Source organism: Mus caroli, unplaced genomic scaffold, assembly GCF_978045245.1.
Source record: "Mus caroli unplaced genomic scaffold, Mus_caroli_1 scaffold_8, whole genome shotgun sequence".
NCBI classification, from domain to species: Eukaryota; Metazoa; Chordata; class Mammalia; order Rodentia; family Muridae; genus Mus; species Mus caroli.
Genome location: NW_028227263.1, coordinates 124,625,063 through 124,650,322, shown reverse-complemented (window position 1 = coordinate 124,650,322; position 25,260 = coordinate 124,625,063). Strand labels below are relative to the sequence as shown.

Below are 25,260 nucleotides of genomic sequence, written 5' to 3'. Positions count from 1 at the left end.
TGTCAGCAATCCCCCTCTCCTGGTAGGATACCTCCCCTCTTATATAGCTGCCTTTGATGGGGCATAGCATTTAAAGTACTCCAGAGACCTTTGCATTTATAAAAACTGCAGATTTATTCAGCGAGGGCCCGTGTCCAAGAAGCTATGGTGTAGAAGTCGGAGGACCTATTTTTCCTCTTCTCCCCCTCACTTCATCTTCCCGGAGGGCAAAAATGGTCTGGACCCTGAAATCCTAACCCAAATAAAAAAAACCACAAAACTGAGGTTCCAAAAAAGTTAAAGAATCTTAATTCCTCATAGAAAAGAGGGAGGAGCCAAGGCAAAAGGGTGTCCCAGGGGTGGGGGAAATACCCCCCACCTGGTGGGATACCTCCCCTCTTATATATAGCTGCCTCCGATGGGGACAAGCCTGGGGTATAGCATTTAAAAACTCCCACACCCCATTTTATCAAAACCAAAGAGAAAAAAAATTTCCCTTTCCCGCCCCCAAACCCAAATATATATATATACTTTTTCTTAAAAAAAAATTCCAAGGCATTAAAGCGTTAAAGTGAATCCAGAACAAGAGAAGGTGAGATCCCCTCCTTCCTTCCCTCACTGTGGGGTTACTCAGTACATCCCCAGCAGAGGAACCAGCCCCAAGGGGATGGTGAAGGGAAAGGACCAAAGGAAACAAAGGGGTGGGACCTCCTTATCCAATCAGCAGCCAGCGTGGGTGTGACCATGGCACCAGGAAGCCACACCCCACGTGGAATCTTCCAAGTGGGAGCTGGCAGGGGAGAACGCAATCTTGTGTAACTCTTGGTCAAGTAGAGGCAGGGAAAGCAGGTGCCAGGCAGGAAGTACAGAAAGAAGAAATGGGTCTTCTGGGTCCCTGTAGTCAAGGAGAACCCCGCTTCCTCAGCTCCTGGACAAAGACTGGAAGGAATGAGAGGCACAAGTCAGGCCAGTCTCCACTGTCTTCCCTTCCAAGGCAGGCGCTTCCCATGAACACAAGGGCCTGCGCTACAACAGAGGTGCCTCACCTTCGATTATTTCCTCTTTCATTTTCTGCAGCTCCTTCCGCACCTCTTCCAGAAGCTCCTGGAAAGAACCAATCAAGAGGGGTCCCGAACTCACAGAAACAATGACCCCCTCTCTTACTCCAACTTAGCTAAGGTTCTTAAACATTAACACTTGCTTGTGTGCTTGTGCAGGTATGTGCATGTGAGCGTAAGGTATGTGCAATCAAGAGTGAGGTATGTACATACACTTGGCGCGGGTGGAGGTCAGAGAACAGCTTGAAAGAATTCACTTCTTCTACCATGTTGTTTTTGTGGATAGAACTCGGGTAAGAGTGGCATAGCCACCTTTACCTGCTTAGCCACCAAACAGTCTACTTTATTTCAGGGACAGGGACGGATCGTAGGGCATCTTAAATGCTACTTAAGCACACTACTGCTGAGCCACGCCCCCAGCTCCTTTCTGGAGGATTCTAGGCTTTACCACTGAGCCATGCCCCCAACCCCTCACTTGGGTGGGGAGGAGGGGAGTTCTTGGCACTCTTTTGATTAGCCAGGTTCTCTTCCCTTTCTTCTTGACTGAAGACAGAGAAAGCTGGCTCAACAACCCTTCCCTCATCCTTTGACACAGCTGCCAAGGTCACAAAATGATGGGAATGTTCTATAGGAGAGTTCTAGATCTTTGGGGCCAGCAGAACAGTATTGGAGAACATCCAGTAGCAAGCTTGCCAAATGTACATAGTCTCCTGCCAACTGTGACTAGAGATGGATAGCTGGAGCCACTGAGGATCCTGGGGACTCAGCAGGAATGAGTGATAGACTGGTACGGTCTGCTATAGCTACTGGAAAAGTGTGGGCGTCTGTCCCACCAACTCCTTCTCTCAGGCTAGAAGAGGTTTCTAAGCCTTTCCTAGAACCATTCTGGAGCCGAGTCTGTCTCTGTCTCTCCTGGCATCTTTCTAGCTATTTCCCCAAGCTACCTGCTTCACCCTCTCCAAGTCGGAGTCATCGCTGGAGCAGGGCGTCGAGGGGTGGGCCTCGGAGGTAGTCACAGAAGAGGATGACTTCATCCTGAAGAGATGGCACAGGGCAGGAGTGAGGGTCCTGTCCCAGGGGTTACATTATGTTCCTCCCCAGTATTTATGGCCTACCTTGGCAACGTTGTGCTGTTCTTCTCCCAGGGTCTTCTCACAGGCTCTGGGTGGGTGCGTGGGTCGGTGGGGCAACAAATAAAGATCAGAGACAAGCATTGCCCCCACAATACCATACCACCACTCAACTCACCAGGGCAAAGAATCTTAGAAAACTACAATCCCCAGTACTGTTTTCACAGTTTCCCCTGTAGTGCTTTCAAAGCAAGAACAATGCATCATGGGATTTATAGTTTCTGTGGATAGACAGGGCTATCTATCACTCACCACTCTGGGCAGGGAGTCGGGCCTCTGGCTCCTCCTGTTGGCAGTAAATACAAGTATCATAAACTACCCTTTCTATGCCAATATTCAGGTCCAAAGCCAGCTCAGCCCTGTAACACCTCCTCCCTGCCCTAGGGTACTAGTGTACACCATAAGGAATATAGGGCAGGAAAAGCCCCCTACTTACACTGGCTGACTCGTCTTTGGGGGGCTTCTCCCCAACCTGTGTGGCTTTTCTTCTGCAGAGGGGCAAGCAAGGACAAGCTACAGTTCACACTCTGCCACTCAACAGGACCCCTTCCCACTGCTACATTCCAGGAGAGGTTGGAAAGTTAAAGAAGGGGCCTGCAAGATAGCTCAGCAGAGCCGGGCGTGGTGGCGCACGCCTTTAGTCCCAGCACTCAGGAGGCAGAGGCAGGCGGATTTCTGAGTTCGAGGCCAGCCTGGTCTACAAAGTGAGTACCAGGATAGCCAGGGCTACACAGAGAAACCCTGTCTCGAAAAAACCAAAAAAAAAAAAAAAAAAGATAGCTCAGCAGAGAGAGGTGCTTGTACCAGCAGAACCGCCCGATTTAACCCCAAAGACCTCTGTGAAGGCTGAAGTAGAGAACTGAGTCCTGCAGATTATCCTCTAACCTCCACATGAACAAACATACACAATGAATAAATAAATGTAACAATACTTTTAAAAAGAGAGGCAGGCAGATCTCTGAGTTCAAAGCCCCCCTAGTCTACACAGCGAGTGACTGTCTCAGAGGAAAAAAAAAAAAAAAAACATGGGACAGAATGCATTACATGGCACAAGGCTGTAATCCCAGTATGTGAGAGGCAGAGGCGGAAGAGTCATCATTTTAAGTTCCAGCCTAGCCAGGGCTGAGAAGAGCAACAGCAACAATCCAGTTCAGGGCTGCTGAGATGGTTCAGTAAGGAAGGGTGCTGGCTGTTAACCCTGACAACTTGACTCCTATTCACAGAACCCACATGGTGGAAGGAGAGAGACCTCTCTTCCGGGGAGTCATGGGCACACTCATATATACGATAAATAAAAAGAAATAGCTTGAAAATTTAAGGAAAAATCCAGTCCAGAGATTGTTCCTCTAGAATCTGGAGGGGTCCCCCATAATTCCCACATCTGGAAATCTTAAGAACTCTAAGGGTGAGGAGCTCTCCTAGGTCAGCAAGCTGGGTGTCTAAGAATCTAAGCTTCCAGAATGTTCAAGTGGAATCTCTCATGGCTCAAGCACTTTCCAGTCTGTGAGACACCTCAGGGGCTGAGTGAGTCTCCAGCATCGTGTCCTGGACATGGCTGTCATCAGGCAGCATGGCCACTCAAAGACACAAAGAAGCTGAGTGCAGGTGTGTCATTCCAGTGCCCAGGAGGCTGAGGCAGGTGCATAGAGTTCAGCCTGGGCTAGACATGAGCGGGAAAGGAAGAGAGAGGACAGGAAGGGGAGGGGCCCAGTCAGCACTACAACAGCCTAACCCTGAAAATGCAGCATACAGCTGAATTCTGGGACTCAGGCTCACCTCCGGGCCAGCATGGCGTTCATCTCTTCCATAAGCCCCCCACCAGTGCTTCGACTGTTCTCAGCTTTGGGGGCCAGGGGCCCCCCAGAGGCCTCCTCCTGCTGAAAGAGTGAAAAAAGGGGAGAAGGCTTCACAGGTAGGTCAGGTGACCTTCCAGCCCTCTTGTGACACCTTTGGGGGACTCTGACCACCTCCCATTGTCCCCTCAGGGCTTCATCCCAGCCACTCCCATGTACTTCCTTACCTTGCTCACTTTCCTGAGTTTGGCTCCAGCAATGGCAGCAGCCAGGCCTGGGGCCCCGGAACCCCCACTATTGGGGCCCTGTGCTGTAGGGAGTGGGGGTGCAGGGGGTGGGGCTGCCCCTGCTCCATGACCTGCCCCAGATACCCCTGAGGAGGGCAGACCTGGGGGTGGGGGGGGACCTGGAGGAGGGGGAGGTCCTGGAGGTGGAGGAGGGCCCCCAGCTGGGGGAGCAGGTGGGCCTCCTGCAATAAACACAGAGAATGGTCCTGCTGAGAGAGAAGCCTGACTTTGTGTCCTCCCTGCCCAACCAGCTCCTCCAGGGAGGTCCCCATGACCTAGTCACAGCCATCACCTGCATTGGAGACCCGGCGTTCCATATGCTCCGGCTGCCTGTACAGGGGAGGGGGCGGAAAGGAGGCTGCTTCAATCCCCAAACCAAGCTAACTGGGGGTGGGGGGTGAGGGACCCAGGACAGAAGCCTCTGGTTCATCTCTCAGGTCACCAAGGAGGCTGGTGCCTGCCCTCCATCCAAGTCTGCCTTCCGAGGGCCCAGGGAAAGAAGGATGAGAACAAGGGGCAGGAGGCATGGATGGAGCCTGGGTGTGTTCTTTACAACTATGCAAACAGATGATTCCAAAATGGCCATAGGCTCAGAGAGGTGGAGTACGGGCACGGGGGTGCCAGCATGGTTCATTCCCTCATCAGATTCTTTTTGGAGGGGAGGGGTTGGATTTTCTCTCTTTTTCTCTATTTAGACAAGGTCTCACTGTGTAGCATAGGTTAGCCTTGAACTTTGTAGACCAGATGGGGTTCTAACTTGCAGATCCACCTGCCTCTGCTTTCTAAATGCTTGGAAAGGTATGCACCACCATGCTGATTTGTGTAACAGCTCCCCCTACTAATTTCTAAGGCCAGCCTGGAATTCACTTACATAGCCCAGGCTGGCCTCAAACTCTTGGCAACCCTCCTGCCTCAGGCTGAGATGACAGGTTGTGTGCCACCACACCCAGTTTTGCAGTTTCTTGTCTCCGAGGGCTTGGCAAACAGTGTCGGAGTGCCATCTCCTTCTAGACTCTTGGCCCTCTGACCTTTCTAGAAAGTGAGAACTGGCAGGTTCTGAACTCTGGGAGCTACGGGATGCCTCAAAGGAGTGAGGGTCCCCACCTTTTCTGTTGTTCCAGCTCCTCTGGGGAGGGACCATTCTGGGCAGACCAGGCAGGGGGTGCTGGGGCTGCGGGAGGCCCACCTCCTGGAAGGTGAAGAGAAAACCACAGTAAGACAGGAGGAGCTCCACTCCTTCGGTCTCCCCTCCCCCCATCCAGATGCCATCCCAGTGAGAAGCAGAGGCCCTGACAGCCCTCACAAGACTCAGCACCCAGAAAAGAGAACAAGGAGCTGCCTCCCTGGGCCCGAGCCCCTGTGAGATGGGGCATCCATGAGACACGGACGTCCCACTCGTCACTAAGCCATACAGGTTAGAAATCTGCGGAAAGAACCACTTCTCCAGGCCTGCACCACCGATGGCATTCTCCACGCACACAGACTGGGTAAGCTCTCCCACTAACACAAGGCCTGGTGAAGTCAACATCTCAGCCACTGGGCTGCTTTCCCCTACAGAAAGCAGAGCAGTCACCTAGGACACAGCGAGGTGGGTGGGGACATGGTTCAGTGGCAGAGCACCTGAGTAGCTTGTCCAAAGCCACCCCCCAGTCAATCACCAGCACCTCTTAAAAAAAAAAAAAAAGACAGGATTTTGGCATCATTAGGGAACTTAAAATAAAAGAAGTCTTGTCCCCTGCACTAGAGTTTCCACTTGACCCAGATCACCACATGGGCTGAATGTTTCCAAAAACAGAAATACCATGTAGCTGGGCATAGGGTGCACGCCTTTAATCCCAGGACTCAGGAGGCAGAGGCAGGCAGATCTCTGAGTTCGAGGCCAGCCTGGTCTACGGTGAGTTTCAGGACAGCCAAGGCTACCCAATGAAACCCTGTCTCCAAATAGCACATAGGGCTGGCGAGATGGCTCAGCGGGTAAGGGCACTGACTGCTCTTCTGAAGGTCCCGAATTCAAATCCCAGCAACCACAGGGTGGCTCGCAACCACCCATAATGAGACCTGACTCCCTCTTCTGGTGTGTCTGAAGTCAGCTACGGTGTACTTATGTATAATAATAAATAAATCTTTGGGCTGGAGCGAGCAGGGACTGGGCAAGCAGGGTTGACCGGAGTGAGCAGAGGTCCTAAAAATCCAATTCCCAACAACCACACAAAGGCTCACAAGCATCTGTACAGCTACAGTGCACTAACATACATAAAATAAATAAATACATCTTTAAAAAGATATAGCACACCTAGAGACTTTACTTTAAACTGAGATGGCACCAGGGTCTGGCACAGGGCAGGCAACCCTGTATCACTGACCTGCTTCCTTAGCCGCCTCTGGACTTTGCTTTACACAAATACAGCTGTGGAACCCAGAATGGCCCAGAACTCTCCATCCTCTTACCTTCTCAAAGGCTCACATTACAAGTAAATGCCACCATGACCAACACAGGGAACTCGGGGGAGGCTGGACAGACAGACGTCTTGGTGCAGCAAGTGGTTGAGGAAACCTTTTAGAGAGGGGCCTTTATACCTCGGCATACACCAGGCATTGACAGTTCCCATCAGTCTACCTCCATAGGTTAGCTGATTTCTAGGTAGGCAGACTCAGGCCCCGAAGGGCAGGACAGCAGCTTCAGGCTGCATAGCACTGCTGAGTGGGTCTTCTGCTCACCCCAAACCCCAGTCTGTTTGGCTGTTTGAGACAAGGTTTCTCTGTGTAGCCCTGGCTGTCTTGGAACTCACTGTATAGACCAGGCTGGCTTTGAACTCAAGAGATCCACCTGCCTCTGCCTCCTGAGTGCTGGGACTAAAGGCATGAACTACCACACTGGCTGTGTTTTTTGTTTTTTTTTTTAATTTTATATGTATGGGTGTTTTGCCTATATATGTATTTCTGTGTACCACATATGTGCCAAGTGCCCACAAAGGCCAGATGTCAGGGCCTTTGGTGGGGATCTCTGAGTCACCCATCCTGTGGGTGCGAGAGTCAAACCCTGGTCCTCTGGAAGAGCAGTGAATGCTCTTAAGCACTGAACCATCTCTCCTGTCCTCCAACACGTGCTTTTGAGATAGAGCTTTATGTAGCTCAGGCTGGACTCAGCACTTCCTGTGTAGCTGAGGATAGCCCTAATCTCATTATCCTCCCTCCTCTACCTGCTGAGCGCTGAGACAACAGGCATGCACCACCAGACCTAATTTATGCAGTGCTGGGGAATGAATGCAGACAGACAGACAGACAGACAGACAGACAGACAGACAGACAGACACACACACACACACACACACACGCTAAGTGAGCTCTCTACATACAGATCTATGTTCCCAGTCCCAATTTTATTTACGTATCTATGACAGAGTCTTGCTACATCATCCAGGCCTGCCTGGGACTTGTTACAATCCCCATGCTTCAGCCTCCCTATCACAGCAAGAGCCCCAACACAATCCCACCGGCCCATCTAACCTTCCAAGGCCTCTAGGGCGTTGGCCATGCCTGTTGCAAACTGTATGGCGTCCTCCTTGCTGCCGAAGTTGAGGCCCCAGACCTGGCGGGCATCTCGCCACTGATGGAAGATGGGAGTGGCCTGATTGTACTTGACACCCCGAATGATGGCACAGTTGATAACCACCTACAAGAGAGAACAGGTTGACGCGGGCACCGTGGTAGGCAGGCAGAGGGACAGAGGGACAGAGGGAGCCTGCACCTGCTGATCCGGCTGCATCTTGCGGCCAACAACTCGGAAGGAGTTAGCAGTGGGGTTGTGGTAGATCTGGACGCGGCTGAAGGCCTGGGGACCAGTGCCAGCCGGGAGCCATCGCTTGTTGCTGTCATCATAAAGCATCACAGTAGCCCGGCTGGAACAGATGACCGTCTCGCTGCCAGGGGAGAAAACAGAGGGGCCAGTCACATCTCCTTAGATCCATATAGTAGATACAGGAACGGACTGCAGCCTGTACATGAATATACAGGGGTGTGGCTGTACATGCATGACTGGGAGTGTTGCTCAGTGGTTAGAGACCCTGACTAGAAACCCCAATGAGGGGCTGGGGGTGTGGCTCAATAGTAGAGTGTTTGCCCAGCTTGCTGGCCTGGGCCCGTGGTTGAATCCACAATACTATAAAAGAAGATAGGCTGATAGATGAGCAGTACCATGTAGTGAACAGATAGGCAGGCCACACACAGGAAGAGGCAGAAAAGAGATAAAGTAGGGTCCATAAGGCTTGAGCTGGCGACTACACAGCTTGCTCGAGGTCCTGGGTTCAGCCTCTACAGCCTTAATCAAAAGTGGATACAGGCCGACTGGAAAGGACAGAGCTGCCAGGACTAGCAGTCGGCCGGGGAGTGAGCCGAGAACAGCCTCTGCCTGGCCTTCATTTCCCCATCTCTACCACCTCTCCACCCCCACCTCTGCTCCCAGCTCAGGTCAGATAAGAAGGGCAGGAGTGTGAGGGCAGATCCCAGGGCCCTGGGGATGTCTCCCCTGAGGCCACATTTATTGGCCACCTGGTCCATCTGGTTCCCCAGGGCCCAAACAGCCATTTGGCACACATTCCTGGCTGCACTGTCACACCCTGTGGCTGGGGATGGAGACACAGCGGTGGCCCAGACAGACTGCCCTGCCACCAGGGAGCAACTGGTCCAGCCAGGGGGTGTGTGTGGGGGGGGAGGTAGGCAGTGCCGAGGAGGCCACTGGCTGAAGCAGGAAAACAACAGCTCAAATATAGAGTCAGACACCACAGACCTTGGTTCAAATTCTCCACCAAACCCTTCTTCCACATGACCTGAGAGCTCCTCATGTCTCTCATCTGTCACTTAGGGAAGACATGATGGTCCCTACTTCCTGAAGGCTGTGATCTGGTTAAAGTACTAGGCACAGTACCTAGTATACACTGGGGTACTGAGGGCTTGGTCACTGTCACCACTGAGGCACCGACCGTGCACTCACCCAGTCAGTACTGAGTGCTCAGTACTATCAGTACTAAGGTTCCCTGAACATCTCCATCACACAAGACCCCCACAAACACACCTGCCCTCCTGGAAGACTCAGTTCTCCTCCAGGGCAGGCAGTAAGGCTTGCAGACAGGAAGTAACTTGGTCAAGGTCACATACAGACAGGGGAAGTGGGGGGGAGCTCAGGCCCCACCCACCCCCACCAGACAGGGGAAGTGGGGGGAGCTCACCCCATCCCCACCAGGCTTTTTCCTGAAAAGAAGAAGTTTGTGGTTTCCAGGGGAGAGAAACTTCACCCCACAATGGCGGGGCTGGGGGCTGAGGTGTGATGCCATGCTGTGAGAGTTCAGCAGGGAAAGCCCCTTGGGGGCTAGACACCCCAACTTTGCATGTATGTTGCTTTATTACCAGCTCTTTAGCTGGGCCCATGCCTCAAGCCCAGCTAGGTCACTCCTCCTGTCCCACTGTGTCCCTTCAGAGTGGATGGCACTCTACCTGGATACAGCGGAGAGGGCCCAGAGAGGTGGAGTGTCCTATCCTCAGTCACACAGGCACAGAGCAGTTGAGAGAGGCTCTGATGTCCAATGAGCTGGCTGCCAGGTCCCACTCTTAACCACAGAAGGAGCTGTGGGTCCTTCCCAAACATCAGGGGCCATGTGAAACAAGCATAGCTTCAAGGGACTGTTTCTGGCCCAGGCACCCTTGGCAGGGCAGGGCTGAAGCCTCACCCACACCTGCCACCCACACCCAGAGCTGACTCTGGCCACATGCCCAGGGTAGACTCGGCATCACTGCCCCACCCAGATGCACTTTGGCCTCTCAGGTGGTCCTGCCCTGACATGGCTCTAGTACTGAGGGAATACTGCTGTCTGCGTAACCCTGGGCTGGGTCCTAACCTCAACTAGACCTTAAAGATGACCTTATAGAAGGACCTTCTTAAGACCCAATCCCATCCGTCCCCATGTCCCTGACCCCTCCCACTCACCCCTTCACCCACTCCCCAACACCCCCAAGTCCTGTCTCCTCCCCATCCAAGGTTTGTGAGGTCCCCTGTGCTCCAGTCTCTCCTTCCCTCTTGCCTTTGCTCAGTCCGTTCCAACATCCCCTTTCCTCTTGCACATACCCCCCCCACCCCACCCCTCACCGCCACCACCGGCTCTGCCTAGATGTCCTCCCTTCCCAGAGTTCCTCCCTGACCACTTCATCTGCACACCCCCTTTCTGCTTGACAGTCTTTTGTTCCGAGACACCCTTGTAACTCAAGCCCAGGATAAAAACAAAAACCAGAACCAGCCTCAGCTGGATGGGGCCTGCGCCCAGTCATCCTAGCACTCAGGAGGCTGACGCAAGAGGATCTCACGTTTGAGGCCAGCAGGCCAGGCAGGCTGCGCAGCACAGTGAGACCCTGTCTCAAGGAAATGAAACACCAAACCAGGACAGGCAAGATGGCTCAGCAGCTGAAGGTGCCTGCCTCAGAGCCTGGGGACCTGAGCTCGAGGCTGGTGCAGGGAGAGAACAGACTCCCAGGAGCTGTCCTCTGACCTCCACACACCCGAAGTCAAAATAAACTTTTTTTTTTCCAAATCCTTAAAAAAGAAAAGGTTAAGAAATAAATGTGCAGCCGGGCGTGGTGGCGCACGCCTTTAATCCCAGCACTCGGGAGGCAGAGGCAGGCGGATTTCTGAGTTCGAGGCCAGCCTGGTCTACAAAATGAGCTCCAGGACAGCCAGAGCTATAAAGAGAAACCCTGTCTCGAAAAACCAAAAAAAAAAAAAAAAAAAAAAAAAAAAAAAAAAAAGAAATAAATGTGAATGTAGGTCAAAAGTGTGAAGCCTTGGAAGTGTGACTTCCCCAGGCCCCTGTCACCTGAGAAGCTGCGCACATCACTTGCCTATGAGTGAGTATATTTAGGCGTCCCACCTTTTTAAAGCAGCACTCCCATGATCTACACTCCTTCCTTCATACCTTGCCCTTTTAAAAATATCAACCAGACTGTTTTCTCATCTTTCAATGAACATGCGTTCAAGAGGGAGCCTCTCCGTTCGTTCGTTCGTTCGCTGTGTGATCTTTGCCCAAGTGTCTTTACCTCTCTGTGCCTGCATTTCATCATCTGTCAAGGGGCTGAGGCTTGAATCTAGCTCATCTGATTGCTGAGTACTGCGTCGGGAAATTGGAGCCCAATGCTTGGAACAGTGTCGTTGACCTTCAAAATGTCAGCAGCTACTGTTGAGTCTGCTGTTTACAACTGCTGAGTGCTGCCTAGTGCTGGGTACCACTCTAGGTTCTTGAGAGCACTGGGGAGCCAAAGGGATCCTTGGGGACCCGATGTTTTGGCAAAGGATAATAAAGGGTAGCAGTTCTGGGCTGGAGAGCCCTGTACTTGGGAGGCAAGGGCAGGACAGCCCTTGTAGGCTTGAGGCCAGCCTGGGTCACATGGTGAGACCCTGTCCCAACAAGGAGCTGGAGTGGAAAATCCCCACCAGAGGTACATACCTGTGACCCCAGCTCTTGGGAGATGGAGGCAGGAGGATCTGGAATCCATGGGAGTAGTGAAGGGCTGGCAAGATGGCTTAGTGGGCAAAGGTGCTTGCTGCTAACCCTGATAACCAGAGTTCGATCCCCAGAAACTTCACAGTGGAAGGTGAGTCTCTTCCCTCCCTGGGCAGCCGGTTCCAGACCTGCCCTCCTTCCATGTAGCTTCATGTCCCATGCCTCAGTTTCCCAGACCCAGAGTTCCCAACACTCTGAGTCCACTAGATAAAAGGGAACAACAGAGACTCAAACCCACAACCCTGCAGCTGACAGACTCCACCTTGGCAGCTGGGAACCCTAAGAGTGAGGGAGCCTCTGAGGACAGAGGTGGCCAAATACTGGTAGTCCCCTCTATTGCTACCCACCCACAACCTTACCCCACCATCTCCTTGCACCCTTAATCCTCTCTCTCTCTCTCTCTCTCTCACACACACACACACACACACACACACACACACACACCCTGAACTCTTAAGTCTCTGATGCAGGCTGGCCTAGAATTTACTCTGAAGCCCAGGCTGGCCTCCAACCTGCTATGTAGCAGAGGATGAACTTATAGGAGGTTAGTGTTAATGGTAAAAGTATGTTATTTGTACAAAAAACCAACCCCATAGATGGTTCTAGTTTTCGTTTTTTGTAATACTACTAGATTTAGACAGTCCTAGGTACAAAGTCAAACTTTTTCCACCTCTAAACTGATTTTCATATATTTTTGAGACTGGGACTCAATAGCCCAAGGGCCTCCAGCTCTTGGTCTTCCTGTAGTCACCTCCTGAGTACTGCCTTAGAGGCATGAGTCACCACATCTTACTCCCAAACCATTAAACTTTAACAGGCCATTTCCTTAACACCACTGCACCTCAGTTTTACTACCTGTAAAATGGGAGTAAGACCAGGAGCACAGGCTTGTACTAGCACTGCACTCAACTGCGGTGGAGATTTAAAACGGAACCAGACCCGTATTACCTCACCTGACAGGAAGAGTGATTGAACCCGCTACATCACTTAAAAAGAAAAGAAAAGAAGAACTGCTGCTCATGTTATTGCAAGAGGAATGGAGTGAGGCACATTCTTTCAGAATTCTGCCCAAGAGCCCTCAGACCTCTGACCCCTTCTCTGCCTTTCCCAGCTCCCGGATGCAGCAGACACTCGGCAAATATTTGTCAAACTGGGAGAAAAAGAACCATATCTTGTAATTTTCCATCTCAACCACCTCCCTTCCCACTCCCCCTAGGGCTGTCCCCAGTCAAACCAGTCCTGCCCCCTTCCCCACCACAGCATAAGACTTCTGAGGGCGCTGGAGCCAAGCTTCAAAGTCTTGGGGGCAGGGCTCAGTTTACCCAGCTGGGAATAAGGAAATAAGGAATGGATCAGGGTCTCTGTCTCTAATCCTAGCTGTCCTTGGAGAAGTGACACAGCCCAGCAAGTGACCAAGGACAAGAGAGACCCTTTCCTAAGAGGGTGGGGGATTCCTTCAACTTGTGCCTACTCTCAGGGGAGGGAGGGAGGTTTGGCACTGGCCACAGCCAGAGGGGGGCGGGCTGCAGGAGGACCAGGGCTGGGGGTGGGAGTGCAGGGGGCCGGCCTAGACGTTGCTCCTGCCCTTTTACGGTCTCAGCGAGTGAGGCGGCACTAACTCGGACATCCGCCATCCGCCTTCCACCGGGCCTGGGACCGGAAACGGGTGGGGGAGGGGCGGGGCTGGGGGCAGCGGGGGAGGGGGGCGCAGTGGAGGAACTGACCCCCTTTAGGGGGACAGAGCTCCCATGGGGGAGGGAAGGCCAGGCAGGAAGTCTCCAGGGTGTCTCGATGTCCCCCTTCTTGCTCCAAATCCCAACACTCCCACAAGCCAAGGGACAGGCATGGGAGGACCGGAGGGAGGGAGGGAGGGGTCCTAGCTCAGGGTCCTAGAGAGGAATGTCACCTAGATGTCAGAGGGCAAGACTGGAGGATGTGCACATGGGAGGTTAAGCCCAAACTGTCCCCATGAGACTCCTCCTCCAGCCAGGGGCTTTGGGGCAGGAAGTCCCAGCCAAAGTGGAGGAAGGGAGACAGTATTGTCAAGATGTGGCCCCAAGGGAGAGATTATGGGGGGGCTGGGGCTGAGAGGAGGGGAGGCCTCTGTCAGGCCTGGCTCCGCCCTCAGGTGAGCCCAGGAGTTCAGGGCAAGTCCCAGGGAAGACATATAAAAAAAAGAAAACAAAACAAAACAAAAAAAACAAAAACCTTGTGTCCCCCTCACCCACAAGATTAAATTCCTGGGAAGAGAGCTGGAAAAAGCTAGTGAGCCTGGGTCCCTGAGGGAGAAGGCTATGACCTTGACGCTTTCCAGCGCCCCCTCCTCCAATCCCACGGCCTGGGGAAGGGGGTGACACGCAGCGACACTGAGCCCAGGGGGAGGGACTGTGGTGTGGGGAAAGCAGCTGGCCACAGTGCTCACTCGGGGGCCCGCCCCCCACACCAGCTGTCTCGACAGGTGAGTCAGGAAGACAAAGGCCCCCCTCCCCCAGCTGCCGCGCCCCCTCCCTCCCCGGCCACTAGGTTGCGGGGGAGGGGGGGGAGACCAGAACTGTCCTCTAGCCCGGGGGTCCAGGAGCCGCCCTGGGCCTGGAGTGTGCTCCAGGGCCCTAGGACCCAACCTGGTTGCCTAAGGGGAGAAGAGTTCCATCCAGACCCTCTAGGCCCCGTGGGCCAGATTCCCAAGAACCCCTCCACAGGAGAACCTCGGTGTCCACCAAATTTAGGAACATCCAGAAGTACCCCTAAAGTTAAGGACCGCGATTCCACTCTGGGACTCTCATCCAGTGCCCCAGACGCAAGGATCCGGAGACCAACCACAACCCGAGACTCAAGAGTTTCTGGGCTCGGGTTCTCTAGCCAGCCTCCCACCTGGTTTTGAGTTTGGGGGCGGTAACTCTGAGCCCGCTTATACTAGATCATCCCTGCGAGGTTCTGACTATCTGCGAACTCAGAGGTGCTCCCCCCAAAAGTCTTCAAATTCTGAGTCCCGAGAGCGCCCCTAAACCTGAAAGCTATCAAGAGAACCTCAGCCGGCACCGCCCCAAGCCTTTAGGGAGTAGTGTGGAGAAACGGGGTGTCGATATTTAGAGATCGCTCCAGAAGGCACCGGCTCAGATCTGGGACGCCCAAAGCGCTGTGTCCCCTAAATCTAGCCCCAAATGCGCTGGAGGGGGGGAGGGGGACAAAGGCGGGGCGCGGAGCCGGCTCCCGGCTGGGACCCGGCTGGAGGGTTCGGGGCTCACCTCATGGCTGCGCGGAGGGCGGGCGGCGCGCCCACGGGGAGTGCTCCCGGGGCGCCCCTGATTGGAAGTGCTGGGGTGCGGGGCTGACTCCAGGTTCTGCTCAGTCTCTCTCGGGGTCCCGCCCCATAGAGTCCAGCTTCCTGGGGAGAACGTGGACCGGGCCGGGGCGGGTCTTTAGGCGCCTCCTCCCTCCGGTGTTCTGATGTGCTGGGATCCCCTGCGATGGAAAGCGGGGTGCAGCGTCCGAACCTCGCCGGCGCACCCCCTCGGCGGGCTGCACCTACGCGGTTACTCTTACTACTGTACTCTCTTTGCTACATTTCGTTCCAAAATTCCACTCCCCATACCCACAATTCCCTGCGCCTTAAAGGGGCCGTGGACGCCTCCAGGCGGGGGATGGAGAGCGTTTAAAAGGCAACGCGGAACCTTGGGCTTCCGCAATTGCACTCCTTTCCCTGTCTTGTGGCGTGGGGGTGCAACCTGGGCCTCACTCCGGAGTTGGAGGGGAAAGCTTGGTGGAAGAGAAGGGGCCTTTCTTTGATCTCTAACTGTCTCCACTATCAAATTCTTTAGTACAGATCTGGGGGTGTAGGTTCTCCACTCCAACTCGCTCCGTGGACTTCTCAGTTTATCTTTTGGGGGGTAGGGAGGTCCCCTTGGTTAAGCAAGGGATCTCATCAATTTCCACCTTTAAGTAACACTTCCGCACTTCTCCTGTTCCCCAGATCTCGCTTCTCCGGCCGAGCCCCACCCCTCGCCGCCCCCCACCCTCCCGGGGAAGGTGTGGAGGAAGTGAGCGAGGGGGCGCGGCGGGCCGCTGACTCACCGCCGCCGGGTCGTGGCTGGGGTGGGGGCGGGGGTAAGGTGAGGAATAGACTAGGAGCGAAGAGATGGTGGTGGGACCCCGATCTGCTCCCCACGCGGGCCCAGCTACAGTTTAATTTTGCCTACGGAGGGTAGTAGAATCGTCCCAACAATCCGGCAGGCTCAGAGGCCCGGAGACCCTCCCCTAGAACCCCTTCCCCGCCAACACGTCCGGGCTGAGTCGAGCCGCCAGCCCCCCCAAGCCTTCCGCAGTGGGACCCATAGGCCCCGCCCAGAGTTACATCATCATGCGGACACGCCCCTCCCGTAGAGCTCTACCTGGCCGGATGAAAGGCGGTAACTCTAAGAAAATGGCAGGTCCTGACTTACAGATCGAGAAACTGAGGCTCAGAGACAGGGAATGGGTTTAGCTTATTTGGGTCCCCCCGCCCCCAAACTCACGAGAATCAATCCACGTGGCCTTTGGCCAATCCATTTCCTGGATGCTATGCTGGCTCCCTGTTGGCCTTCACTTGCAAGAACCTCATCCTTCAGGCCAAACTCTTACAGTAATTCTGCTCTAAAAAATATCTAGTACACCAGTTGTCCTGCTCAAACCAGGAGGCTGAGGCAAGAGGATCACGAGTTTGAGGCCAACCTGGGCTACAGGGTGACTTTAATGTCATCTGAGGTTATATATTTAAGAACAAAAGTGGCCTGTGGAGGTAGGGCAGCAGTTAAAAAGGGGATGGTGGTGGAGAGATGGCTCAGCGGTTAAGAGCACTGACTGCTCTTCCAAAGGTCCTGAGTTTAAATCCCAACAACCTCATGGTGGCTTACAACCATCTATAATGAAATCTGATGTCCTCTTCTTCTTTTTGTTTAAAGATTTATTTATTATTATTATACATAAGAACATTGTAGCTGACTTCAGATGTACCAGTAGAGGGTGTCAGATCTCATTATAGGTAGTTGTGAGCCACCATATGGTTGCTGGGATTTGAACTCAGGACTTTCAGAAGAGCAGTCAATGCTCTTACCCGCTGAGCCATTTCGCCAGCCCTGATGTCCTCTTCTTGTGTGTCTGAAGACAGCTACAGTGTGCTTACATATAATAATAATTTTTTTAAAAAAACTTGCTACTTTTGCAGAGGACCCAAGTTCAATTCCCAACACTCACAGGGCTAATAACTGTAATTATAGGGTTATGTTCATATGTGCATGCCCACCACCTCCATACACATATATAATAAAAAATAATACAAGTAAATCTTAAAATGAAAACCACAAATGGGCTGGGCAGTGGTGGCACATGCCTTTAGTCCCAGCACTTGGGAGGCAGAGGCAGGCAGATTTCTGAGTTCAAGACCAGCCTGGTATACAGAGTGAGTTCCAGGACAGCTAGGGCTATACAGAGAAACCCTGTCTCGAAACAAACAAACAAACAAACAAAAAACCCAAACCACAATGTGGTAGCACAACACCTTTAACCCTAGCACTCAGGAAGCAGGGGTAAAAGTAGGTCTCGGTGAATTAGAGGCCAGCCTTGACTATTTATAATGAGTTCCAGGTCAGCCAGCCTGGTCTACATAGTGAGATCCAAGTCAGCCAGGGCTACAGAGTGGAACCCTGTCTGAAAAATAAAACCCTGGGTAATCTACCCCCACACATACATCCATCTAAGACAGTGATTGTCAACCTTCCTAACGCTGTGACCCTTTGATAAAGTTCGTGTTGTGGTGACCTCCCAACCATAAAACCTTTGCCACTTCATAACTGTAATGTTGCTACTGTTATGAATGATGTAAATATCTGTGGTTTCCTATGGTCTCAAGTGACCCCCACGGAAGGGTCCTCTGATCCCCTGAGAAGTCACCACCCACAGGTTGGTCTAGCCTAGGCTATAATTCTCCGAGCCCCCAAGGCTCTGGGTGTACCACAACAAGCTCAGATTTTTAGCAGCTTCTGTGTTCTCAACAAGGCCAAGCTAGAACAACAGTTACCCAACTGAAGGAGAACCACACTGCATGTGAGCTTCTGTGAAACAGAAAGAGTGTCGCTCCATACTGCCTTCATTAAAGCAAGAGCTAGCAATTTTTATTTTCCCTATAAAAGTCTCATTTAACAGGCCTGGAGACACAGCTTCAGACTGTGATGTGCCTGTTCTGTGATCATTAGGACTGGGTATGGGGTCCCCAGTACCCATATAAAAATACAGCTCTTAACATCACCAGTACTGGAGGCAGCGGGACACGGCAGATTGCAGTGCTTCACTGGCTACTTGCATCCCTGAGCTTCAGGTTTGCTGAGATCCTGTCTCTAAAATAAGGCAAAGAACAGTGAAGGAAAATGTTCCTGAAGCCCACCTCTAACTCCCACCACATACTCATGCACACAGGGGCACATGTGCACACAAACACGTGCACACAAATAGAAAGTCCCTGTGGAGACACTTAAAACATAGAAAGCATAAGCCTGGTCATTTGTGTTTCTCTGTGTGTATGTGTTTGTGTGCACATGTGTGTGCACAGGGTTTGTACACTAGGCAAGACTGTTCCACTCAGCTGCATACTCATCCCGAGGAACCAATTAATCTCCTCTCTGTCTCTGTCTCTCTCTCTGTCTGTCTCTGTCTCTGTCTCTGTCTCTGTCTCTCTCTCTGTCTGTCTCTCTCTCTCTCTCTCTCTCTCTCTGGTTATGTGTAGCTCTGGATGTCCTGGAACTTGCTCTATAGACAAGGCTGGTTTCAAACTCACAGAAGTCCTCCTGCCTCTGCCCCCCCCCCCCAACCCCAAGTGCTGGTATTAAAGGCGCTCGCCACCACTTCCTGCCACATCTTTTTTCTTACAACATTTTTAAAATACAAAAGCAGGACCACAGAGGTGTCTCAGTGGGCAAAGACACTTGCTCCAGAGCCTAAGGATATTAGTCCAATTCCTGGGACCAACATGGTGGAAGGACAGAATCAGCACACGCAAGTTGCCCTCTGACCCTCACCATCTGGGTTACAGGTTATCAGACTCTGTCAGTCTTCAGGGTACCAGCTGAGCATTCTACTCAGCCCAAGATTTTGAAAAATAATAATAATAATAATAATAATGTCAAGTGAACCTATTGCTCATTTTCTTCCCCTTTTCTCCCCTGCATTTTTTCCTATGACATTATTTATTATTTATTGCTCCCCTTGTTTGCTGTCTCCTCAAACACAGTTGTCATCTGCACTGGGCCTCCAGGATCTCACAGCTGGCCCACAGCTATGAAGAGGGCTTGATGACAGGGCAGTGGCTCCCTGCACATTTGCTGACCACGGAATATGCAAATCGCTCTTTTGTTTTGTTTTGTTTTCTCTCTACTTAGGCCTGGCTGTGCTGGAACTTATGTAGACCAGGGTGACCTCAAAATCACAGAGATCTACCTGCCTCTGCATTCTGAGTCTGTTTTCAAAGGCATGGGTCACCATGCCCAGCACAACTAATTTTTTTTTTAAAGATTTATTTATTTATTATATGTAAGTACACTGTAGCTGTCTTCAGACACTCCAGAAGAGGGAGTCAGATCTCGTTACAGATGGTTGTGAGCCACCATGTGGTTGCTGGGATTTGAACTCCGGACCTTCGGGAGAGCAGTCGGGTGCTCTTACCCACTGAGCCATCTCACCAGCCCCACAACTAATTTCTAATTTAACTGATGAATGGAGTGTGTGTACAGGAGTGTATGCTGGTGGGTGCATCAGCACACTTGTGGAGGCCAGGGAGGGTGTCAGATCCCTTGCAGCTGGGATTTCAGGCCTTTGCACGATGTCTGCTTGCATGGATTTGAACTCAGATCCTTATAATTGTGCAGCAAGCACTCTTAACCAGAGAGCCTTTCCAGCCCTGATATTTGTGTGTGTGTGTGTGTGAGACTGTCCAAATCCTGATCATTGATCATCTTTGTCCCAGTCCCAGGTGTGTTGGACTCACAAGCTGGTGCCTGAATATCTGGGGCAACAAACCACTTTTAATAGAAAAATGTACGTATGGGTCCAGATGAAGTGGCACATGCCTGTGATCTCAGCACACGAGCAGTGGAGGCAGGAAGGCTTCCATTTCATTGCCTTCCTGGGCTCTATGAGCAAAACAAGAATTAAAGGGGTGCTGGAGGGAGATGGCTCGGCATTTCAGAGAACTTACTACTCTTGCAGAATTTGGTTTGGTTCCCAGCATCCGGGAAGAAGTTCACGACTCTCTGTAAACCCAGTATGAAGGGATCTGATGCCCTCTTCTGGCCTGTGCAGGCAACAGGCACACATGCAATGCACATGGATAAATTGCAGGCAAAAGATTCATATACATATAAATAAATAAACAAACAAACAAATAGGAAGCACAGAGGGGGGTGGAAAGAAAAGAAGAAAAGAAACTGGCCCAACAATATGGCCCAGCAGGTAATGGAGCTTGTTACCAATCCTGAGAACCCTGCAACAGTCTCCTGAGCACTGCCCTCCAGCTTTCACATGTAAGCCACAGCATACACACTCAAAGTAAATAGTAACAACAACAACAACAACAACGAAGAAACGGAATGCATTTGGAGTTACGTTTATTAAATAAAATTTCATAATCATGTCTATTACCACCTCCTTGTAGCATAGGTTAAAAAAATATATAAAAGCTGTTACTTGCTGATCACTTAAGATCTGTTTGGCTTTAAATATTAAGGGAGAGAAAAAGAAGGGGGTTTAGTTGGGTTTTCTGCTGTTGGGAGATGGCGGAATTCCCCCTCATGAGACTGGTGAGGGAGAAGCAGAAGAGGAAACAAGGAGTTGAAGTTCCTCCTCAGCTGGCTTTCCTTCCCCTGGCTCTCCGGGTAGGGAAGCACAGATTTCCCCTGAGATGTGCATATGGTCCCCGGTCCCCTGAGGATGGCCGCTGTCAGGCTGAGTTCAAGGCCCATGGCTTCCGCCCCATCTCACCACTCCTGAAACACAAAACGTGGGGGAGAGAGAGAGAGAGAGAAAGAGAGAGAGAGAGAGACAGAGAGACAGAGAGACAGAGAGACAGAGAGAGAAGCAACCCACTTCAGCCTTCTGAAGCCTCCCTCCTTCTGTTTTCTCTTTCTTTCTTTCTTTCTTTCTTTCTTTCTTTCTTTCTTTCTTTCTTTCTTTCTTTCTTTCTTTCTTTCTTTCTTTCTCTCTTTCTTTCTTCTTCTTCTTCTTCTTCTTCTTCTTCTTCTTCTTTTTTTTGTTTTTTGTTTTTTGTTTTTTTTTGTTTTTTTGTTTTTCGAGACAGGGTTTCTCTATATAGCCCTGGCTGTCCTGGAACTCACTTTGTAGACCAGGCTGGCCTCGAACTCAGAAATCCGCCTGCCTCTGCCTCCTGAGTGCAGGGATTAAAGACGTGCGCCACCACGCCCGGCTTTCTTTTTGTTTTTATTTTTTATTAAGACTTATTTATGGTATGTACATGCGTGCACTGTTGCTGTCTTCAGGCATGACAGAAGAGAACATAGGCTCCCACTACAGAGGGCAGGCAGTGCTCTTAACCACTGAGCCATTTCTCCTGCCCCCTGGTGTTTCTTTCTTTCTTTTTAAATTTAATTAAAAAATTTAAGTGTATGGGTGTTTTGCTTGCATGTATGTATACGTACACTACACGTGTGCAGAGGCCAGATGAGGGTGGTAGATCCCTTGGGACTAGAGTTGTCAGCCATATGGATTCTGGGAAATAAACATGAGTTCTCTACAAGAGCAACAAATGCTCTTAACTACTGAGCCATCTCTCCCATACCTTCCCCTATTTCTCTCTCTCTCCCTATTTTTTTTCCTTTTTTGTTTTTGTTGTTGTTTTTAAACAGAGTCACATGTAGTCCAGAGTAGCCTTCAACTGCCTTGCCTAAGTTCCTCACTCCGGAGCAGAGCACTGGAATTGCAGGGGTGAGGCGAGTGGGCAAAGGTGTAGGGTTGCCTTACCTCTTGACATTCCCTTGGGGTCTGATGCAGCTTAGAGTAAGCTTCAGCAATGACAGTGGCCCTAGAGAGCAAAGGGAAGCCTTCAGGAAACCTGGTCCTGTCGTCACCCTACCCCATCCTACCTCACCCCTGCTCACTTGCTGTGTAGCCCTCCTCCAGGAGGCAAGCCCGGGATGTCCTCTGAGGCCAGGGTCCTGAAAACCGTGTTTAGGCCTGGAGGTTCCTGAGCAGAGGCATACAGCTCTGAGGAGAAGGAGGAGGAGGTGAGCCAAGAGTCCACACTGGCCAGCCACCCCTCCCAATGGCCATTTGACCTGCTCACCAGCAACTTTGTGGCTCAGGGCTTTGTCTAAAGCCATCTCCTTGCTGATTGCCTCCTCACAAGGCCTGGGGGCTCCAGGGAAGCAGACCACCATGCAGGTCATATTATCCAGACTTCCCTGGATAAAGTGAAGGAAAAAAAAAAAAAAAGACCCCCTGGTGGGCGGGGCAAACGATCGGTCCTAGGATTCCATGCCTTGGATTCCATGCCTTTGAGGGCGTGGCTTGTCAGAAATTCTAGCCAATCCGTCCCTATCTAATCCAAGCTCTCTCCCTTTTGGACTCATCTCTCGGAGGACCATGCCCTTTGCCGTGCCTAACCACCATACTGCATTAACGAAAACAGACACAATCCAGCAAGATGACTCATGGGCAAAGTCTCTTGCCTGACACCAAGCTTGACAACCTGAGTTCCATCCCTGGGACTCATTGATGGAAGGAGAGAATTGGTTATCATAAGATGTTCTCTGAGTTACACATGCATGATGTGGTAAACCACACACACACACACACACACACACACACACACACAACATTAAAATGTAATACAATTTAAATAAAATAGACAGCCAAATCTTTTTAAATTCTTCCTATTTAAGGTCTCTTCCTGTTTCAGACACACTTCAAGACTAGCATGAAGTCCTAGCACAAATCCCATTCCTCGAGGCCATGCTCCTTCTGTTAAATCCCTCCCACTTACCTATCTGCTAGTTCTAGTCTCCATCAGGGTTCAAAGCATCCTTCTTGCTCTGCCCAAGAAGTGCCCAAGTCACTCACACCCTCTAGCTCAGCCCCACCCTTTATCTATGAAACCCCTCCTTCCCAAATGCAGTGGCCCCAGGACCTTGCACAGACATGTGTCCAACAGCTGCGCACAGAGTAGCTCCAGGTCCAGGCCCAGACGCAGGCGCGACGTCACTAGCCCCGCCAGATCAGCACCAGACAGAGCGTCCCACACGCCATCAGAAGCCAGGAGAACGAACTCGTCCTCATCCTGGCGTGCCAGCGCAGCCACCTCGGGCTCAGCGGACACGAGCTGCAGCTCAGGAGGCCTCCCCGGTGCCTGCTTGTAGGCGAAGTCACCTAGGGCTCTCGACACGGCCAGGGAGCCCTCCACGCGCCGGCGACAGACTGTGCCACCGGCGTCGTGGATGCGCTCGCGTTCCCGAGGCCGGTGGGGACGGTGGTCCTCGGTGCAGAAGGCCACAGAGCCCGAGCGACTCAGCAGCGCGCGCGAGTCCCCGCAGTGTGCCAGGTAGAGGAATCGCGGGGACACGAGCAGAGCCACAGCGGTTGAACCACCGGGGTCGCCGCGGGGCCAGAGAACGCTCAGCTGTGCGTCTGCTTGGAGGAAGGCGCTACGAAGAGCCTGGCGCACGCCGTCGGGCTCCTGGGGCGCAGGACCTAGTTCCCCCAGCACGTGACCTGGGAGGTGGCGAGCTCCGAAGCGCGCGGCCCGAGCTCCTCCATGGCCATCCAGGACGGCGAAAAAAGCCCATCCTGATGGCAGCCCGGGCAAAGCCAGCCGAACGCAGTGCGCGTCCTCCATGCGTGCGCGCCAGCCCTGAACGGCGCTCGCCCCGAAGCGCAGGCCGGATGTGGCCGCCTCACCCCCGTGCAGCCTCTGCCAACACCGGGGCGCAGCCAGGAGACTCCCAGACGCGCCAGGCACGCTGCACTCCTCCTCCACCTCTTGCTCCACCACCTGCTGAGCTCGAGCGGCCCATCCGAGTCGCTCCAGCAAGCGGACAAAGGCCGCCATTCTCTGGCCTGGAGATCAGGAAGGTTCCCTCATTGTCCCCACCTTCCCTAATCTCTTTTCTGTGAGACTTAAAACCAAGTAAATCTCTTTCCTATCCCTTGACCTGCCCTGAAGTCGGGTCACTAAGAGGTAGTGACCCGACTTTTTTTTTTTTTTTTTCCTTTCCCTACACTTTCTGGGTCAGGGGCTGGTTGAGCTTGGCGAATAAAAGCAAGTTATTTGCAATCTTTTTTTTACAGGTATAACACATTATTTAAAAGTTTATTACACTCATTTAATGCGTGTGGAGATCGGAGGGCAATTTGTGAGAGTCAGTTTTCCTATTCTACCTGTGTGTTCCGGGGCTCGAACTCAGATCGGGTTTGGTAGCAATTGCCTTTACCCACTGAGCTCTATCTTAGGTCACGCAGACCCTATTTTACATGGATAATAATAGTAATACTGTTGTTGTTGTTGTTGTCGGTTTTTGAGACATTGTCTCACTATGTAGCCTTGGTTGGCTAGGAAATCCCTTTGTAAACCAGGCTCTCAAACTCAGAGATCTGCCTATCCACCCTAACTGGCTTTTTTTCTTATAGGTTATTTTTAGATTTATTTATTTTATGTGTATGGGTGTTCCGCCTTCATGCATATGTACCATATGTGTGCTTGGAGGTCAGAAAACGGTGTCAGATCTCCTGGGACTTGTGTTGTAAAACAGTTGTGAGCTGCTTCGTGGGTGCTGGGAATTGAACCCGGGTTCTCTGTAAAATCAAGTGCTTTTAACCACCAAGCTGACTCTCCACCCCCACCCCCACCCCCACTCCTGGCCTTTATGTGATCAATTTAGAAAAGAAGAAACTGAGTTACAGAAAAAGAAAGCTATGTGGCAGAGACTTCAACTCTAGAACCCATGTCTTGGACTAAAGGATCTCCTCTGACCATAGATTGCCTAAACCAAAGCTCTACCACCTATGTGGGCTGAGCGCCACCCCCCAAGCCCTTTTGTTTGGTTGTGGTTTGTTTGAGACAGATCCTCATGTAGCCCAGGCTGGACACAAACTCTATTGTATCCAAGGCTGGCCTAGAACTCCTTGATCTTCCTGCTTCTGCCTTTTGGGTGTTTTCTAGTCAAAGATGGCCTCCAAGCCAGACATGGTATTACAGGCCTGTAATCTCAGCACTTGGGAGGTGGAAGAAAGAGGATCAGGAGTTCAAAGCCATTTTAGGCTGCATAAAGCCCTGTCTTAAAATACAAAACAAGCCGGGCGTGGTGGCGCACGCCTTTAATCCCAGCACTTAGGAGGCAGAGGCAGGCGGATTTCTGAGTTCGAGGCCAGCCTGGTCTACAGAGTGAGTGCCAGGACAGCCAGGGCTACACGGAGAAACCCTGTCTCGAAAAAACCAA

At 51.9% G+C, this 25,260-nt stretch overlaps 2 protein-coding genes across 4 annotated transcripts; both read right to left on the bottom strand.

Annotated features, from left to right (window-relative positions):
• Nucleotides 1–89: 89 nt before the first annotated feature.
• Vasp (vasodilator stimulated phosphoprotein) lies at nt 90–15,395 on the bottom strand. Of its 3 annotated transcripts, XR_015048010.1 has the most exons (14): nt 15,037–15,394; nt 7,996–8,167; nt 7,755–7,920; nt 5,352–5,436; nt 4,540–4,577; nt 4,188–4,429; nt 3,944–4,044; nt 2,604–2,655; nt 2,420–2,453; nt 2,153–2,198; nt 1,982–2,072; nt 1,026–1,083; nt 688–918; nt 90–232 (listed from the first exon to the last, which is right to left on the bottom strand). XR_015048010.1 is itself a non-coding variant. In XM_029480096.2 (13 exons), the coding sequence occupies exons 1-13, from the start codon at nt 15,039–15,041 to the stop codon at nt 881–883; spliced, it is 1,125 nt and encodes a 374-aa protein (XP_029335956.1). In that variant the 5' UTR covers nt 15,042–15,395; the 3' UTR covers nt 90–880. The 3 variants fall into 3 exon arrangements, 2 of the variants coding, with proteins under 2 accessions (XP_029335956.1, XP_021022608.1); XM_029480096.2 differs by having other exon boundaries at nt 90–918; nt 3,944–4,041; nt 15,037–15,395; XM_021166949.2 differs by having other exon boundaries at nt 90–918.
• A 5,073-nt stretch (nt 15,396–20,468) lies between these two features.
• Ppm1n (protein phosphatase, Mg2+/Mn2+ dependent 1N (putative)) lies at nt 20,469–23,873 on the bottom strand. Its single transcript, XM_021166144.2, has 5 exons — nt 22,956–23,873; nt 22,113–22,230; nt 21,928–22,033; nt 21,791–21,851; nt 20,469–20,799 (listed from the first exon to the last, which is right to left on the bottom strand). Exons 1-5 carry the CDS (start codon nt 23,871–23,873, stop codon nt 20,791–20,793), a joined length of 1,212 nt encoding a protein of 403 aa, XP_021021803.2. The 3' UTR covers nt 20,469–20,790.
• Between the last annotated feature and the right edge of the window lie 1,387 nt (nt 23,874–25,260).